Source organism: Cydia fagiglandana, chromosome 1 (assembly GCF_963556715.1).
Source record: "Cydia fagiglandana chromosome 1, ilCydFagi1.1, whole genome shotgun sequence".
In the NCBI taxonomy this organism is placed as follows: domain Eukaryota; kingdom Metazoa; phylum Arthropoda; class Insecta; order Lepidoptera; family Tortricidae; genus Cydia; species Cydia fagiglandana.
In genome coordinates, this window is record NC_085932.1 from 24,422,395 (window position 1) to 24,442,910 (window position 20,516).

At 36.8% G+C, this 20,516-nt stretch overlaps 1 protein-coding gene across 6 annotated transcripts in view; it reads left to right on the forward strand.

The window, feature by feature from the left end:
- Positions 1-20,516, forward strand: part of LOC134666917 (uncharacterized) — a 55,832-nt gene that overhangs the window by 22,308 nt on the left and 13,008 nt on the right. For 4 of the 6 annotated variants that reach the window (XR_010098565.1, XM_063524237.1, XM_063524243.1 and 1 more), the window contains exons 2-8: positions 10,755-12,022; positions 12,243-12,450; positions 13,300-13,345; positions 13,604-13,692; positions 13,791-14,598; positions 14,706-15,383; positions 15,896-16,085. Coding sequence is in view for 5 of the 6 variants with exons in the window: in XM_063524237.1 (XP_063380307.1) it covers positions 10,755-12,022; positions 12,243-12,450; positions 13,300-13,345; positions 13,604-13,692; positions 13,791-14,598; positions 14,706-15,383; positions 15,896-16,085 (3,287 nt within the window). In the remaining variant the exon portion in view is untranslated. Of the gene's footprint in view, positions 1-10,754; positions 12,023-12,242; positions 12,451-13,299; positions 13,346-13,603; positions 13,693-13,790; positions 14,599-14,705; positions 15,384-15,895; positions 16,086-17,076; positions 20,465-20,516 lie in introns of all 6 variants that reach the window. The other 2 variants (XM_063524223.1, XM_063524231.1) reach the window with 1 other exon arrangement.

Consider the following 20,516-nt stretch of genomic DNA (forward strand, 5'->3'; position numbering starts at 1 on the left):
ACTCTTAAGAAAAAAGGAAAACATGCAGAATACGATGCACAAAGAAAATCTCTGTCCCTTTCTAAAAGTTTCCATACATGAAATAAAAATTAAATCCCTTTATTTTATGTTGTTTACAACAATTTAATTATATTTTTACCGGGAAACGCGAAAATCTAAATTTAGTTATCTGCCTCTTTATCGTTCGAATATGCAAAAGTGAGGATGATGATGATGAAAAGTGATAGAGAGGTTAGATAACGAAATTTCGTTTCGGTAGACCCCCAGATTGTGATGGATTGTGGTAGTGGCGCCCCCTTCGCAGAGTTTCGAGTAATATTGTGACTAATTGAGAATGAATAGTTAGTGTTTATGGTTGAATATTCCATATAAGACTATCCCGTTCGAACTTGCTTTATGACGGACTCTTTTTTTATACCTCCTTACTTCGAACCTCCACAGATATTATTTTTACTAAACGTCAGGTCAACCGCAGAAACCCCGACTAGTTTTAATCAGCAAAATCCTAACCACTTTTTTAATAATTAATATAATTATGTACAAGTATTAGTATTTCGGATACCCCAAAAACCTGTGTCTTAAAGTGGGCTATAATGGTTTGTACAAAATAAAACGAAAGAACATGTACATTAAATTACAACGAAACTACACAATAAATTGAATATAAACCAATCCAGTACTTACGGTGCACGGAAATCTCAACGCTACGACTACACATATTTCGTCGGCTAGAAGACTGGCGTCAACTAACAAACAAGTTGTTGTGTTGCTGTTTGCGAGCGAGAAAATTCGAATATTGGCGAGAACTTTTAAATTTTAGCAGTGTTTTAAGCTGTTATTTTATATTTTAGCGCTTTGATTCACTTTACCGGATCCGAGACCGGATCCGGTGATTTTTGCCGGATCCGGTATCTTGAAAAATGTGCCGGATCCGGCCGGATTACCGGATCCGCCGGAACGGATTGCAATCCCTACATATCAGGTACCTTTTTTCTTAACCAAATTATACATTCTTACATAACAGAAGAATCCAGTAGGTACAGTCAGCGTCGTATAGTAGGTAGCATCCAAAGTATTCAAATAGTTCGGTACACCATATAATAGGTATGTATGGCGTACCGAACTATTTGAATAGGTACTTTGGATGCTACCTACTATATGATGCTGATTGTACTTTAAGAATAGTTTGATTCCCGGTTCGTGGTAAGAGTAAAAAAAAATATTTGGATACATTTTTTAACTACCAATCTTTCACACAGTCATGGCGCACGCACGCACGAAAAGGTTGAAACAAATAAATATTCTTTTTAATTAAATATTTCTTTTTCTGCATTTTTCTGGCTCATCGGGCATAGAGTTGCCACAGTACATAGTATAATTACGACAGGTTAGAAATATTTGAATCGATGATTGAATAATGTCTTGGTTTTATGTTCTTCAAAACGTACACTACAACAACGAACGGTTATAAGAACGGTTAGGAAAATAATAACTTAAAATTCCCCGTGAAAGGTAATGATGAAAATACTGATAGAAATACTGATAAGTGTGTGGGGAGATTTAGGAATGTCATGACCTGACTGGACCAAACGCTGGAGCGTCATGAAATTTCATGTCATTGCTAATGATAGTGTCGGCGCCGTATTTGTCACAGGTTGTCATAACTTAAATGATAGACTTTAGTGGTAGTAAGTATTAAACAGTAATATACTGACTTATAAATTAAATATGAGGATCTGATCTTGTAAATAACAATTACCTCAAGAAATTGCCAATAAAATCTCACGATCTTTTTTATTTGTTATTTCCGCAAATCGCAGTTTAAAAATATGTATTACCTTCTACTGAACTTACTAAAATCGAATACCTAAGTACCTACCTATATCTACATATTTAAGTTATATAAAATAACGACTGAAAATACACTTTAGAGCAGAGAAAACGAAGTGACCAGGTTTCACATTGCCTTTGAGTAGGTATCTTTGTCGTTGAATGTGGTAGGATTCAGTCATTGATTTTGATCGTACTTTGCTGACAAACGAGGCCTGAAATGAAATGCGGAAATTAAAAATAGTTGTTCTTGAGACAGTGAAACAGATCGTTTATCGACAGGAAATCGCCGTTTCCTATGGAAATAAATACCTATCTTGATAGGAGCGTGCTTAAAGTGACCGCGAGTGGAAGTGTATTTTTTGTCAGTCGATGATAGTTGATTGATATGATAAAGATGTTATTGTTATCATAAACCGTTACGTGTATCACACAACGCTGATATACAAAGTATTTATGATTCTCATAATTATCTTTCTATCAAGTCTTGAAAATAGTGCGCCATGACAAAATTAAACTCTTGCGAGTCTTGCGTCTTACTTAAACATCAAACATAATAGCAGGTACCGAGCTACCTATACAATGAACATAACAACTTATAATTATAAGCACTATTTTTGTCTACAATTAGTAAAAAGCGAAATTGAAACAAATCTAAAAACGTAGTTTCTAAAAGTACAAAATGTTATATGTCATAATTTACTATGCACAAATCGTATTAAATTATCATTAAAATTCTTACCCAAAAAACGCTTTGTAATGTATGCAATGCATACCATTGTAATGTAATATTATTATTAAAGTTTAATTGCACTCATGTAATATTATTAAAATTTACCATCTCTGCTAACTTTTGTATCAAATATAATTTAACGGGTCATTCATTCCACAAGCGGCGTAGTCACTTTATATAAAAAAACCAGACTGACGCTTTTACATACTAATTATTAAACGTTTTTAAGTTATAACAATCTTAAGTTGCGTGTGGGCTTATCAACAGACCTTAGAAGCACCAGCACACGCGTGCATAGGTACACACGCCGCATGTGTAGTAGGTACCTGGTCCAGAGGCTGTAGAAAGGAGCAGGCTCCAAGGACGAGGCGCGCGCGCCGGTTGTTCACCTCGCGCTCGTACGTCGCGCAGGAATGCGCGGGACCGCTTGCGGTCGCGGCCCCTGCTACGGGCGCTACGGCCCCGTATTATCAGCTAGCTTTGGGCCCGATTCGGATTTTGAAATAGACATCTATTAGATATGTTTTAGACATCACCAAGATACGATAACGATACGTTTAAGATCTAACCTGTCAAATTTGATATTTGCGCGATTCTGGAAATACTCTATCTAACGTATAAGTGACATTGGTTGTCCGAATTGCGCTGCAAAAGAGAACTAGTTGATATCTGAACTATAACGTATCTAGAATGGATCTAGTAAGTGTCGTACTTGTGAATATCTTGAAGTTCGAATACGGCAGTTTGCCTCGTGCAACATTAACATTTAATTTTTTTTATACCATGAGGGTGGCAAAAAAGCGTGCGTACCGCCTGTTGTTAAGCAGCCACCGTAACCTGTACTTAAATTAAATAAATAATATAAATATTAGGGGACAATCTTACTCAAAACAATCCTGTATCCAGCTATATCAGGAACTTTTATAATTCGCCAACAATTTAATTTATTGCATTCTGTGTATAAATATGTATGTTATAGATATAAATTACAGATTAATACAAGAATTATCTAGGTACTTCAGCTAGGCGTAGTTTTTAAATTGCAGTCCTGGTATCTATAATTTTATTACAATTTGCAAGTACTTATATCATCCTATCCGAAATGCAAGGCTCATAGTCCTCCAACAAGGAAATAAAATAATAATAAAAAAGTCTGAAAACTGTAATCTGTAATAATATTACTCCAACTGTTTTATTGTGACGTAATGGTAAATCTTACCTAACGAATGAAAACATATTCAACCTGTCAATTTCTGCGTAACATTTCTCGATATCGTTTTTCAATAAATGCGAGTGATATTAAAAACGTAATCTCACGTTTTGTTATGTAAATGTAATATAATATTTTCGTTGCTCAATCAACCGACGAGTGCGATACAAGAGTAAATAATCAAATAGATCGTATCTGGTATCGACGATCGCCTCATGAGAAGATTGAGAAGGGTATCAATTTCCGAGCATGCGCTTACGTACACTTCATTTTATAAACAAGCAAACTATGTCAGTTAATGAGTTTAATCTAAACTAATAGATTGAACTGGTATATTTATCTAATACTTACCATTATTTTTCTTTTGTGGTGGGTATATTTTATTTCTAACATTTGCAAAGTAGGTACTTACTGTTTCTTAATATAGCGACATCATTTCTATCTTAAACTATGTCAACATACTTGTAGCACACAGAATATATAAAACTAAGGAGACTTCCTAGTTAAAAATAGGCGATAATAACAAAATCTAAAATGTATTCCGCATGTAAGCCAATACCTACAACATTTACTTACAGTAACACTAGAGGCTGTGCGGAAAGAAAAGAGTCGTGGAATGTATGAGGCCCAATACATTCCACGACTCTTCTCTTTTCCGACACGCGCTACACTACTTACTACTAAAATATAACAGAGATGTAGGTATTATTAATCAACAACACTTTACAAACCCACGCCCGCGACGCACCTATACAAATTTTTATTTTTCATTTCAAGACATTCATGATTATGGATTTTTGAATAGAGGGAATCTGAAACAAATAAATGTCTTTACACAGGGCGTCCGTTAATGTCATCTGCAACCGTGCCTATATCATACATTATGATACATAACATGCACACAAAAATGATGACAACACAGGTACTTACCGGTATGCCTGCGTGCAGATTTACTAATACTAGTTCAATGCACTATCAGCGAGTGCAGTCTCAATGGAAGTGTGCGAAGTAGCTCTTTCCCACGCTTGGAGACTTTTGTGGTTTCTGACCGGTCCCGCATAGACAACTGGTCGTGTAGGTACCTACTTATAAATACTTATCGCTCATTAAAAACAAAACGTTCATTTGCTAGTTTTAGTTCGTATCAGTACGTTCGGTTTCGCCAATAACTCTCTACTTTTCTTGATGTTTTTGATAAAATTTATTTACAACCCATTTTTCCAACTTATCAAGTTATCACATTACGTGGAAATAGCTTTACTATATAACTTCTTTATGTAAGATCTATTTCGATGTTTTTGTTTATCATGCCTACTCTGAAAGGTCTGAACAATTTACTACATTTATGTTTAATTGACTGAAAAAGGTATTTTTATTCCTACTATGCAAAAAATGTACTCAGAGAATGAAATGTACGAAGAGAATGCCATCTTAATCATTATTCTACCAATCTAATAGTGTGTATTAAGTGCCATCTCCCTTTAGTTCGCATTTTTTTATTTATCTATCTCAGTATTCATTTAATAACTAAAAACCCTTCTGGTATTGAGTGTGCATAATTCATTGATGTATGATCGATTATGTTGCTAGTCAATGTTTTCTGATGCGTTCAACGTAATGCTACGGATCGAGTCTGCGTTACATAACGTTATTAACGTTTCAATAATATCTATTATGACTTATTGAAAGGCTTTTAGGATTGACTGTTAAATGTTACGTGAGTGAAAATAAATACATATCTTCATAATCTTATGCAAATACAACATCACTTCAGTAAGACCGTTATCGTTTGGATCTGTCAGTATTTTAGAAATTGATAATTTTCTTTAAAACTAGCGACCCGCCCCAGCATCGCACGCGGGTGGTAAATAAATAAGGTGTAGTGATTATGATTACTTATTTGGTAAATGTTTCCAGACTTGTAGGTACATACCCAACATAATAAAAAACTAAAAGGTATACTACTATACACTAGCCGAAAATAGTACTTTGTTTTTATATTCGTGTTATTTGTATTTTAGTTGTTTTTACTGTTCCAGTAAAATGCCTACATAAACCTAAAAAATACCAAAATCGTTCGGCGGTTTAACGAGGCCACCACTACCACACCCGGGTTGTGACACCCGCAAAGCTTAATGCAACCAGTGTTCATTAGCGTTAAGGCTAAGAGTAAACAATCCCAAAAAATACGTCATTTGCTTTGGTTTGTTTACCTTCAGTAAAATGCTTTAACGGTCAGACGAAAAAAATGTTGACACGGTTATCCTGTTCTAAATTCAGATAAGTAGTTTGAAATGTAGAGAAATCATTAATATCATAAGATTATCCGAGACATACTAGTTTGAACGCCGCTTATTTTCGTCACTGGTAGGTAATGAGGCCGCGGTGAGATTTCACGCTATTTATAATTGATTTCAGCGCTTCAGAAAATATTGCATAAAAAATATCGTAATGTTTCAAAATCTGTCTAGAGTCTAAAGTGAAATCAATATGAGCTTGGAAGTTTTTCTTATACATGACATTTGAAAATGTAAATTCCTCCGTAGGTTAGGTTATATACACCTTTGTTTGATGTTTATATTTTTTGAAGTTTGTTTATTAACAGGTAGGTAAGAAAAACAATGATCTCCCCGATAAGTAGGTACAATCAAATGCCAGGTTAACTGGTGAAATTTGACGAATTCTGGCTTCATACTTATAAAAGAGATTGTTTCGCAATGTTTTGTCGCTATTCGAAAATTTCGAAATTCCGTCTGGCAATGCGTCACTGTTGTTTCATTATGTAAGTACTGATTGCATTATTTTCTCTATCTACATCTAAAATGAATTAATGACACCTTTATTTTAATGACGGGCTTTGATGTCAGATTGGTGCTCACTTTAGTGGGTCAATTCAATACGCAAGATTGACATTGAGGACTGGTTAAATAGGCGTCGCGGTCTATATGTGTAAACAGAGATAAGCAGATGATCTGGCGAAGTGCCAACTGGATCAGCCACCAGTCGGCTGGTATCAAAGTCTCGGTAGGATAATGAAGTATGTGACTATGGGACATATATAGTGATGCGACATTCTTTTGTTGAAAAGTGAAGTGCTCCGCAAATTTACATTATTGATAGTCGTAGGTACTTTTGTGACCCAGACTAAACAAATTTTTCGCGTGTCTGCAACGTCTCATTGCTTTGTGCACTGAACAAAGCCATATGTTATGACAATTATTCTTAATTACTTATTATATGTACGTACATAATAATATGGTAAAATTCTACACAGATGAAATTTGTGTATATACAAATAGTAATAAAGCTATTTCTAACTTAATCACTTATTTAAATAATTATATTACGTGATGGATGTTGCTAGTGAAATTATGGTCAAGTCAGGATGAATAAACAGTGCGGGTGAGTAAGTGAGTGAGCTAGGTAATTACTATTTCATTTCATACCTACAGAAAAACTTCTATTTCATTTATATGGGGGTCTATCACTTATTTGTGACGGCATGTAGTAACAAAGTAAAACAGTTACATACAAGTTTATCACTTGATTCTAACGGGAGTTGTTAGTGTATGTAAGTATTAATCGTTTAATAGCAGATGTAATGAATATAACGGCTTAAAGGTGGAAAAGCAAAAGAAAGAACCTATATTTTAATCGTTTTAATAGGGTAATTATAAGAACACTTTAATAACACAACCTACTAGCACTCACCAGGGCGTTTAACACGAACGACCCAATGCATGTCATTAGTTAACATCCGTTAATAATCTTGCACTCGCCGTGGTCAGAGTACAAATATTAATCAGTACTCGGACTGTATAGCAACGCCAGCGTAGGTATAGGTAGGTACCTATTACTAACTTTTATTATTTGGCCACTTGCGCCATCCACGGTTAGCAACTAACTCGCGGCTAACCGGTGAAACTTGGAGTTACCAGTACAATTTAACCTTGTGTTAACGGTTTACTCCGAGTTAGTGGCTAACCCTGGATGGTGCATGTAGCCCTTAGAAGCCAAAAAATTAGAAGTTCGGTGTAGAAATAATATAGAGACGCAAAAAGACAAAATACTGACAACCATATATATTTCCGTTGCCAGAGCGCTCATCATGACTGACATGATTCATTAGCGGCACCGAGGAAGTCCGGCAGGACGGACGGACGTGTGGACTGACATTGCCGTACCTACAAACTAAATATATGCAGCATCTCTCAACTAATCACCGCGCTTTGCTTCTCACACCAGTAGAGTATATCTTATAATTATAGATAACAAATTGTTTTAATATTTTAAGTACCAGAGAGTAGGTACCTACTGATTCTTACAGAAACGATGCGAACGCACTTAAGCGAAGAGCTTTTCAGAGTATGGCCAAGGCAGGATAGCAGGCAAATGCATTTCAAGATTGAAGATAAGATGATAAGTACTCAGAAGTTTGGGACTACAGCTTATGGCATCATTCACGAATGCTAAATAGTTGCCTTAAATCTAGTCTGGCTCAGCAGTCAAAACAAATATTGGCTCCTATTATCTAAGTTCTGCGAGAGAAGGTTAGAAACTGCTGGTTTAGAATTTTATCGTGTAGAGTATTGATCTCTCTACCTACCACTTAGCTGGCCCGCTGCAGTTTCTCCTTATTAGTTGACAGCGCGCCAGATACTTACCGTGTGGCTTCCGGTCATTTAGCCCGCCAGCTAGTTCTCGCGCCGGATATAAAAGTAAGAGTAACACTGATGTATGTGATGTACTTATACAGCCTTATATTTAACTTTATCAATTTACTTCCGTATTATATTCAATCCTTTTGTAATACCCACGTCGTACGTTAATCTGATTAATTATACATAGGATCGAGATACACTTAAAATGAACTAATGACACCAATCGCATCACACTAAAATTGATATCATTCACTCAATAAAATTTAACAAATAAATAGACAATAGGAATGCAACAAACTAATGAAAATATTAAGTCATTCTTTCTGATAATATCTGGCCTGCAAATGTTATCATTGCGATGACATGATGACATATTTGATATGTATGACTAACTACCTAGCAGTGGCGGCGCGTCCATAAAAGCCGATTACCACCGGCTTGCCTGTTCTTGGACGTTTGAGCAGAGTTGTAAAGGAAATATGTTAGACAAATTAGCCCCGGCTTGCCTATGGATATGTTTGACGCGCCGCCGCTGCCGCCACTGCTACCTAGGTACCTATGTACCTATTAAAGACAGAGTGTAAGTTGTATACTTACCTAATATTTTAAATTGGCTTATATTGCATATTTAATACTACCTTATTACAATAAGTCGTTCTGTGTTTAATACCCACCAATAAGTCAGTGCAAAATTTGCAAATTCTCACGATCCTCCCCTATTTTTATCGGCGTTCGATAAGCGTGGGAAGTCGGCGGAGCATGGAGTTCTGTAGTACTGTAGGCATACGGTTTTATATTGGTAATCTAGGTTCAAGAGTGTGATTTTATTGATTCTAGTACAATAATAATTTGTATACCTACCTAAATGCTTATTTTATTGATTCTAGTGTAATAATAAATTGTATAATAAATACCTACTTAAATACAAAAACTATAGCCTTTCCATTTAACTTAGACGGATTATGAGAAGTATTGAGAAGGTACCTATGCGTGTCAGAATTATATTATTGATTATCACACGGCGCGCTCATACTTTCTTCCGTGTTGATTATACTACGAAGTGTTAATTTGTGTTGTTGATTGCCATTGCCTAGTTTTTATCAGGTTACTTAATATAAGATAAGTATTCAAAAGATAAGTAGTTAAACTATGATTATTAGCCTATGATATTGAATATAAATATACTAAATAAGATCTCTTCTCTATTATATCTACTTACAGTCATCAGTAGGTACACCGACGTGTACTGTATAATTTTTACTGCTTACCAAAATCGTTTATACGAGTATATGTACAATTGTACAACGTAGATCGATACTAAATTGTTTAATTAATAGGTAGGTAAGTACAATTGTACGATAGAGGCATATGCACCGATAATAATCGTACTGGGATATAAATACGTAAAGCATTGGCTATTCACCTATTAGTAAGGAACCGTTTTGGACATCTTACTGTAAGATTGAATAAAATTGGGTTGATCATATTTCTCAAAGCAACTTCTTGTAACACGCAATGTATGAGTTTCTTTAACTCCTCCACACACGCAGCTTATCAAGCCTACGACGATAACGCTTCTATCGATGAAGCAGTTCGATTTGATTGCCTCTTTACGGTGGACGCGCCTAATACCCCCACTAATTTTGGATTTTTTTATTTAGTATGTTAGGTATCCACCTTTTTATATAGTATATTATGACTGATGTATTATGTACCTAATATTAATCTCATACAAATTCCTCCTCCTCAGTCGTTCACTCTTGACAGAGTGGTCGTGGTTGTATGATGAGACGTATCTATTGTGGATAACGCAGCCCTCGCAATGTGCCTCCATTTGCCACGGTCTTCGGCGTTACGGGAACATTGGACTATGGTGGTTTGTGTCGCAGATTTTATCAGGTCTGTCCAGCGCGTAGGTGACCGACCTCGTGACCGCTTGCCTTCAACTCGTCCCTGGACAACGAGACGTTCCATGGAGTTTTGGTTTCGTGTAACGTGCCCGAAGTATTTGAGGATTCGTATTTGAACAGTCGACGATAATCTCTCCTTCACTTTGAGTTCTTCCAAGATCGAAACATTGGTCCGAAACGCAGTCCAAGGAATACGCAGTAGTCTCCGCCAGCACCACATTTCGAGTGCGTCAATTTTGCGTCGGTCTTTCAGACGCACCGTCCACGTTTCTGCGCCATAAAGAAATATTGGGAAGACTAAGCTTCTCATCAGGCGGACTTTCGTGGTTTGCATACAAATTACAGTTACTTATTATAGTACGTTGGTAAACAAGTACAATATGAATAATGTTATCTTTTATTTGTTTCAGGCTTGACCCCCCAATTGCACAATCACAATTCCAAATGGAGAACAAAAAGCAGGTGCCCGCTACGCAGCAGCCGCTGATGCAGCAGCACCTGATGGCGCAACACGTGCATCCTGATCAAATCTACAACCAGCATCACCCTGCTGTCGCAACCCACCTGTCTTCCCCGCAACCTGGCCAGCTTCCACCAAATGGCGTTATGCACCAACTCCTACAAAGTCAATATCATTCTAACATAGATGCCCGTTCACCACTTCTCGAAAACAGACACGAGTTATATGGAACTGGTTACAATCAAGATTATGCTAGGCAATACGGAGTTAACGATAACTACAATTACCCACAATCGCCTCCTAGGTTAGAAAGAACAGAATTACACACCGACAATAATGTAAATAACGAAATACTTCACAATATTCCTAAAGGATATAATGCTGAAGTATATCAAGACTATTTAAAACGAAACCCACCGAAAGATACCAACCAAATATACCAAAATCATCAACCGATGTATCGACCCAATTCAAATCAATATGGCTCTAAACCGTACCTTCCATATTCAAGTCGAATAGGACCGCATAGTAATACAGAGCTATTACGAAGACAGTACAACGAAATCCAGCAAATGAAGTTGCAACAGCAACTGCACTACCAAAATCAGGCGCAGATGCATCAACAACAGAAGTTTGCTGAGAGGCAGATGCTACTCCAACAAATTCATGGCGTACAACCACCTCCGAACTTGCAAAATAGTATATACTCTGATAGCTCTTATAGAGACTTAGATAGATATAGTAGTAAAAATGATTTCAAGGAGTATAGTAGTACCGATATACAGAAAGATATTGATAGGTACGCAAAAAATAATGAATTTAGAGAAAATGATAAACAAAGCAGGCAATATACCGATCAGCAATGGCAGCCCAATCAGCAAACTGATTCTAGGGAGCCAGAGAGATATAGAAGACAATCGGAAGGCGATAAAGGAAAGAGTCAGTCTCCGCCTTCGGATCAAAGTCAAAAGAGTAATATTGGTGTGGTTTCACCAATGAAATCCAGCGAGTCCAGTAGTCCAAGTATAAAGTCACCTTCTTCGGAGAGCAGAAGAAGCAGCGGTGGGACTCAAGCTTTACGGTCGCCTATAGCACAACGATTACCTTCTGCCCCAGTAACCATGTCGGGCATTCTGTACAAGCAGGGGTCGGATGGATTAAAAGTGTGGAGAAAGAGATGGTTTGTCTTATCGGAGTACTGCTTATTTTATTACAAAAGTAAGTGTTTTTCGTCAAGTACCTTATCGAAAATATTTTTTATTATAGCTCGCTTCAATAACGTATGTAACTCTTACTGTCTCCTCCATATATTGATATATTGTTTACGTCGAAATAAATTATTTATTATGATACAACTACTTCCCTACCTTAGACATGTTTTGTAATAAATAGCCGCTCTGCTTATGTGATTTGTCATTTTATTATTGTTTAATTGCAGGTCATGATGAAGAGAAGCTCCTTGGATCCGTGCTACTTCCTTCATATAAGGTGTCAGCCTGTACCGCCGAGGATAAAGTACTCCGGAAATTCGCTTTCAAGCTAGAGCATGCCAATATGCGCACTTACATACTCTGCGCTCCCGACCAGGAGGCCATGCTGAAGTGGGTGAAGGCGCTGACTATGGCAGCGCTCATGCAGAGCCCCAAGTAAGATATTTCAGAATCTTGCTATAGAACTGAAAGGCCTAACCTAGATAAATATTCATTTATCCCCTTATCCATAAAACTTTACGGGCCTGTTTTAGTTAAATTATGTTTTATTCCTTTTTTTTTTCAAATACATAAGTCATAATAACAGATAGAGACAAACGATTATTAGCTAATTGAGGTTTGTAGCGCGTTTATGAATAACGGGGTTAGGATTTAAAAACTTTGTTTCTCAAAAGAAATGGATTTGGTATACTTATGCGATTAAAAATCGCCAACTAAGACAAAAAAATATTAGGTTTTACAAACTTTACGCGATCTTGAGCCGCAAAAGTGCATGGCGACTTTATCAATGAATTCATTAATAATTTCTCCATGCAATTTCGCAGCTAACTGCACCTAACAGTAACAGTAGTTGCTAACATGTAAAAGTCCTTAAAAACTGTCAAACTAATTTATTGCCCATTTAAAATAAGAATAAAATCTATTCAGGAGATTTAACTACAAAGTTTAGGGGTTGGACTTAAAACGCTGCATATTAAAGCTCCTCATACCTCCAACGGTTTAGGCAGTGCGTTGTTTGTAAATGTTTTATTTAAATGGCCGTATAAATCTTTACTGTATAATAAATGCTAAGTCAAAGAATAGGGTACAAGTAAGCATTGTAAACGAATAGACCGACGCACGGCTAATAAAATAAACGGGCAAGGATTGTTTTGTTTTACCACCGCCTTGTTAGCATTATGCCGGGTCGCCCACGTCGTAACGCCCTAAGTATAGGGATTCAATACCAAGGCCATAACGGTGGTTTCGAAGCTAACAAAGTAATTTTAGATCGTCTATTTTCAGTGACCAACCACAAAAGCAGAGCGAACGGGCAGCTGCAAAAACAGAGGTGGGTATTATTATGTGCGCGACATGTACCGCTGCAAGTGATCGACAATTAGTTCGCCAGAGCGGAACCAAGGACAGCGATTACGATGGTTCTAACTGCAGATAATATGCGACCGCTGTATAATAACATCTAACTGGATCTAGTCGTAAAACGTTTTATTAATTAATTACTTAATCAATAATAGGCAAAAACCGTTTTTTAAACAACCGATCAGTGAATATAGTTGGGTGATTATGTACAATTTGTGTTTTATCACAGGAGGATGAAGTTCCCGGGCCCACATATGCAAATGCGCCACCAAAACCGCGACGCTCAAATGAAGGATACAACTCGCCAAGCTCGGATATGTAAGTTTCTAATTATTAGAATTGTTATGAATTATGACTTAGTTTGACACTAAATGTCTTTGTTTATAATCGTAAACGTACTCAACGACACATTCCAGATATGATCCAAACTACGACCTACTCAAACAGCCAGCATCACACTACAGCCAAGGCACTAGTCATACACGCTACCAGGAACACAATTACCCGAGCAGTCCAAATCAAGAGAGCATATACACTCGGAGCCCACAGTCGCCCCCGGCGCCGCCGCAATACCCGACGAAACGACCATACGACACCCACCACCTGTCTCTGCCTCTGACAAACACCGTAACCGACAGATTAGAAAACAAACAACCTAGTACCTCAACTTCCATGTATAAGACCACGCCTAACTCCCCTTACTTTGATACTAGGAGCAGAACGCAACAAGAATCTAAACAAGAGCAAATATACGATCGACAACCCCAGTCCAATCCCTTCCTGCAGGATACAACACCACAAACAGAAAGTTCTAGAGACATTGATATGCAAAATAAGAACAGTCGAAATTATGAACAAGAACGGGCCCAATCGAAAACCAATGATCCGTACCCAGAAACGCGTTTAAATAATTCTTCAAATGTGGATATGGGACAATACAGTCGAGATGTTTATGGAGAGTTGAACGCAAGACCTAGTAGGTCAGGAAGTGCAATCAATGAACGCTTATTAATAGAGAGGCGAACGCCCGATGCATATGGTCGGTCTACCACTATGTCCGCATACAGTAAAGATAAAGTCGGTGACTACGAAGACGTGTATGCTACATATGGTACCGAAAATGATTACGGTCAAAGTTATGCAAAGTCTCCAAATATCTTACGGGATGCACCCAATCATTCTAGTCAACTACAACAGCAAAGTCAAGACCCCATTGGAAATTATGTAAGTATGATTATTTGTGCTTTATACCTAACAGAATAGAGTTTATTGTCCCTTAAATAACAATTCATTTGACTTCGAACTGGTCTAAACATTCCTCTTTATTTCAGTCTCAAGAAAAATCTTTTAGCGGCCCTTCAGTCTTACGCAGGAAAAAGATGCAATCGAGTGGGATTCAGTCCCAAATGCCAAGACCCCATAGCGCAGATTTTCTTGAATATGAATCTAAGAATGAAATGCTCAATAGATCCATGGCAAATCGAACTGCCAGTAATGTACCGAGGCAGCCACAGAGGCCTAAATCTAGTTTAGATATCAACTCTTCATATGACCCTAGTTCAGATAGATACTATTCAGAAGAAAGTTATGCGGAAAAAATGCGCCAAAGTGCTCAATATTTACAGCAGGGTTTGGGACCCCGCAATATACAAATTCCTTTGGCAAAATACGCAAGTGGTCTGGCAGAAAAACAACTACATTCCCCATACTCACACACTACGAACAATAATTATGAAACCGAATTTGTCAGTCCTAGGAATAACGGCGACAACATAAGCAACCATTTGAAATACAATGAAACGTTGAATTCAAACTGGACGTTGAAGAATAAAGATCCTAAAGATTACCTTAATAGAAGTGGAAGTGTTATGAGTGATGGTTCTAATATAAGTGGCTATGCCAAGGGTATTAACAGAATAGATACAAACGCCGAAGGCTTCATGAGATCCGCAAGTGCACGATTACCTTCAACAGCTCCTGAAAGAGAGGGTGAGAAGAAAGTACAACAGGTAATTATCTACACCATATTATTTTGTTATGTACTATGTACTTATACCATACTCTGACTGAAGTCATATTAAAACACTTTTATCAAAAAAAAAATTTTTTTTTTGGGCCAATTCCGAAGTCGCGAAAAAGGTTTGCAGTTGCATAGAAAACATTGACGTATGATTCGCTAAATGTATTAAGCATGCAGTAATTTTTATTCGCGTTGTTAGTTTGGTCCCTTAGTAAAAGTTTGGTATACGACCTACATATTTGTATAGGAATTCTCTGCAGGTTGGCGATGATTGATTAAAATTGCAGAGACCCAAAATTATAAGATAATTATTTTATTTAAACGCGATAAGCTCCGAAACTTACCGATGATGTATACGAGTAGTTCAACTACTTATATACATTTAATTTATTACACGAATTTCCGTACTTATTTTCTTTAAATTTTGGTACAATTTAAGATAATACTGTAAGCTACACATCTTTTCAGACTTTTTTTATTAAATTACATGTATTTTTTTAGCGAGAGGAATCAATGAAGCGATTATTGGAATGGAAACAGCGCATGTTACAATCACCTTTAACACGCAAAAGTACTCCAGCCACTATCTCTCTGGCGCGGTCTCTGAATCAGAGCCGACAGTCGTTAAAAGACTACAAATCGAAGACCTACGCTAATTCGTCATATAACAGCTATTCTTCCGATGATGAAGGTTAGTAATAAAATTGATCGTTCGATTTATTTCTAGCATAAACTTGTACATCTGTCCATATTAGCATGTGCGACAAATTTAATTTAGAATGTTGATATACTTTTTGTTCTATAATCCAAATCAATTTACGGGTATGGTTTGAATTTTTTTAAGGTGTCCGGATGGTAGGGAAAGCTCTTTAAGTATATGATTTACGGACTCTTTAAAAAAATCCAGTTATACCTTAAAATGAGCATGCTATATACCTAATTGACAGAATATTCGTTGCATGAACGAATTTATTAAGTAAACATATAAATACTAGGAATATGGTGTATATAATCAAAATTTAGTCCTACGTGCTATTATTATACGCAAGGATTACTTTTATTGTAAATGGTTTGTATATGTTTTATATATTTGTATATACTTGGGCAAGCAAATCTTGTCAGTAGAAAAAGGGTCGAAATTCAAATTTTCTATGAGACCATAATCCTTCGCGCTTACTTTTTTTAAATTTGCCGCCTTTTTCTACTGACAAGATTTGCTTGACCAAGTATAGTTACCCGACATTACCGATCTGATTACGTGTTAATTTGGATGTTTTGATCAATTTAAGTACTACTTATATAATAACTAAATAATAATATTACAAATGTTATATATTCCAATATCTATAACCAAATTGTTTAATGTTTATCCTTATGTACTTATTATGCATTATTATACTTTTTATCTTATACACTAAACATTGCAGTAGTGTTATGATGACTTCGCTTTGCGGAAAGGTACCTTCCTGCCTGCTGGGACTTAGTGGAACTAACAAGATATCATATCAAGATTTATATCGGTGGTGGGTTAAACATATTCATTTCCTCTGGCATATACTGAGTAGAAACTTTTTATTCTAACATTCGAGTCAAAGAAACTTACTAACAACATGTGCAAAACATTAAATTGATGTATACCGACTTGAATGTAATGTTCGGTTTATTTTATATTTGCACCTCAGAAGACACACCGGGTACTGAACTGCAAAAACTGAGAAATATGCAGGCAGGAAGGTCCCAAAAAGAAAATGTTATAAGTCCCATCGTAGCTGAGCCTATATCCCCGCACGCACCCCTTGCCGCAAATGCAGTTGGGCTCCTAGGAGATAAAGCCAAAGAAAATATTAAAGTAAACACTAATAATCAAACTACTGAAAATGCCTATGAAAATGTTCGTACTATATCTAACCCGGAAGATATCACACGAAGCCAAAATAACGTTCCTGATAATAATAATGAAGATACTAATCAAAGCGCAGAGATATCAAACATGGAAGCAAGTGACAAACCAGAGTCAGAAGATGATTACGAAACTCATGAAAGTGAGGCGGAATCTGAAGCACAAATTGAGTATACCGATAACGATTTAGATGAGGTACTGTTAGAAGCAGAGAGTGTTGTTGATGAGAAACGTAATGATAAAGATACCAAAAATTTACCTGAAAGAAATGAGTCAAGTATGTCTAAAGAAAACTGCCATAATAAGTCTGAAACTCCGCCTGTACAAACTATAGGTGAAGAGCATTATTTGCCAATGAGTCCACGAAAGGTATCCACTGTAGAACCTGCCCACAAAGTAATTATTCAAAACTTGAGCGTGTTTGATCAGACAATGCCTCAGTCCTATGAGGATAATCCATACGTTGAAATGAACTTGGGAAATGATGATGATGATTTGCAAACATACGAAATAGTTTGTGTTAATAATGGCAGAGTTGAACCTGTATACATGGAATTGACTAATGTTTTAGCCGGTGATACAAGTTCATCTGATATGACTACAGATGCGGTGACAGTGAGAAGAGCTTCGTTAGATACTGCGTCTCATTTTGCTGATACTAAGGATCACACGTTAAAAAGAGTTTCAAAAGCCGATAAAATATTAAAAGAGTCATCAAAGACTGGAGAAAAACAAAGCTATTGCTCAGATGCAGACGATGAAGCATCTAAAGAAATATCATTAGATAGTCCTTTTAATCGATTCAGTATATCAGATACATTCAGACCCGCTTCGTATTATCTGAGTAGTAGCAGTAGTAACGTATTAGATCTTCAAGATAGTTCTGATAGCGAGATTTTTCTACCTCCTCCAGTACCAAGTTCACCTCCCCCGTGTGGCGAGCTGTCCGATGATGCTTTGTCAAAATACATTTTGGATAAATTGGATCAGTCAGATATGTCTCAAGATAATTCAATTCTGAAAATGTTGACTAGTGAAAATCAAAAAATGAACACAGCGAAGAGGAGAACAACATCTTTAATGATATATGGAAGTCGAACCTCTATTCATGACACACTCTCTAGAGGTGAGAAAGCGCGTAGTAGCAGGGCTAGTTTGACACTCGAGAGAAATAAAGCAAACGATGCGCAAAATAATGTTTTAAGAAATTCCATTCTTGAACGACAGAATTCTAGTAGTATAGAATCTGACTCCCTAAAAAGTTACAATGCAGACAGAGGTTCATCAAGGTTGTCATTAGAATCCGATATTAGCAGCAAATTTGAAATGACACAATCAAATAATTCATCAGAAGTTGCAAGTTTGAATGGAAGTGAATCTGCAATAGAATTACGGCACTCTAATTCGTATAGAGATTTGGAAATTATGATGAAAAGAAGACCTCTCTCAGATGATTCGTTATTTGAATTAGAAGGATCTGGAATACGCACTCATAATGATTGCGCATCAAATATAGATTTAGATCGATACTTAGATAATTTACAACCTAGTCCCAGTAATTCCAGTTTTAACAATAGTAATAACCGAAATATTTCGTTAAATAATACTGATGACCAGTGCAATATTTATAAAGATAATGTCAATCAAGCAGTTAATTTACCAACCATTTTGCATACACGATGTTCCAGTACGCCAGTGGCTAGTACGAACAAAAAATGTCATATGCATTTGACGGATACTCAAACTTCGTGCAGCTCGGTGTTGATGCCCAAATCCCAAATATCTTATTACTGTAAAGATTATGACGAGGAAAAAATTCTCGCAAAGAATTTGAATAAAGACGTGTCATGTGATAAAATAAAGGACTTTGAATGTGAGAAACTACCACTTATTGCGGGGGTGGATACTAACGCTTCCTCTAGCACTACTGGTTTTCATAGTAGAGAGAGCTCTACGGAACACAGCGCTCCGTATTACTATTCAGATCTATCTTCTCAGGAGCATATTAACGTACTACCAACATCGCATTACTTAAAAAATACTAATCTCCATCGAAAATTAAATAATCAACGCCGAAGAGGTCCCCTTCACAAGAAAAATGAAATTTCCCATATACATAATCCTATACGAAAAGGTCAAGCATTTGCCACTGATCATCATTTTGAATTAGCAGCAACAGCAAGAAGTGTTTCAGTTGAATTTTTAAGTGCAGCAGATAAAGATCCTGAAATAGATTTAAAAAATATTTATGAATCGTCAGGTGGAAAACATTCTAAAATCCCTGAATCTTTGTCATTGATGTCTGAATTAAGTTGTAAAAGAATTTCCGGTAGCAGCATTTTGGATAGTTCTTCTCCGGAGTCTAACAATGATAATCGTAGCACTTTGAATATAAGTTCTCCCGTACAACTTTCAACTGCGAGTATGTCGTCGCACTGCAGTGGTACATCTTCTAATACAGTTTATTATGATGCAGAGGCAGAAGCGAGTGCTTATGAAAATATCATGTGCCAAGGTGAAAAACACTGGGAAGAAGATTCTTTGTGGAGGGACAACTTAAGAAGAGTGTCACACAGGCATGCTAGATCTATGGATGACTTGGACACGGTTACAACGGAATCAACTATAGTGCCAACAGGACGGACTAGTGTCGACGTTTGCGCCATGAATAGTATTAAGCGGATAAAAAAAGATGGCGTAAAAAAAATAAGTCGTAACGTGACCTACGTTAACTGCGATATTCAAAACCAAGTTTTAAGGCGTAGAGATAATAATATTCATAATGTTTGTCTTGAAGAACAAGACAAAGTTGGTGATAATGATGTTTATGTTAGTTTGGCGCAAAATACTGGCGCATCTTTGCTAGAACCGTCTGACGAAGGAGTTTATGAACAACTCGCTGTGGAATCATTAAGTAACTCACTTACATCACCAAAGACCGTTAGTTGTAAAGTTGCCATTAAAGGTAAAAAGAAGTTTGAAATTGATAGGGAAAAGCTTCGACAGTGGGATCTAATGTCAAGTGGGCTTATGAAAGGCGGAATGGGTCGTGTGCGGGGAGCGGGCGGCCGCGCGGGCGCAGGGGACGCGCTGTGTAGCACGGACAGTGGGGCTGACAGTGCTAGCAATGAAGGTATCCTCTAGCACTCTGCTCCCATATGGTACCTTATGTAAGTCACATTTATATTACAATTGTCAGCAAAGCAAAGTCATTTTTAAGTT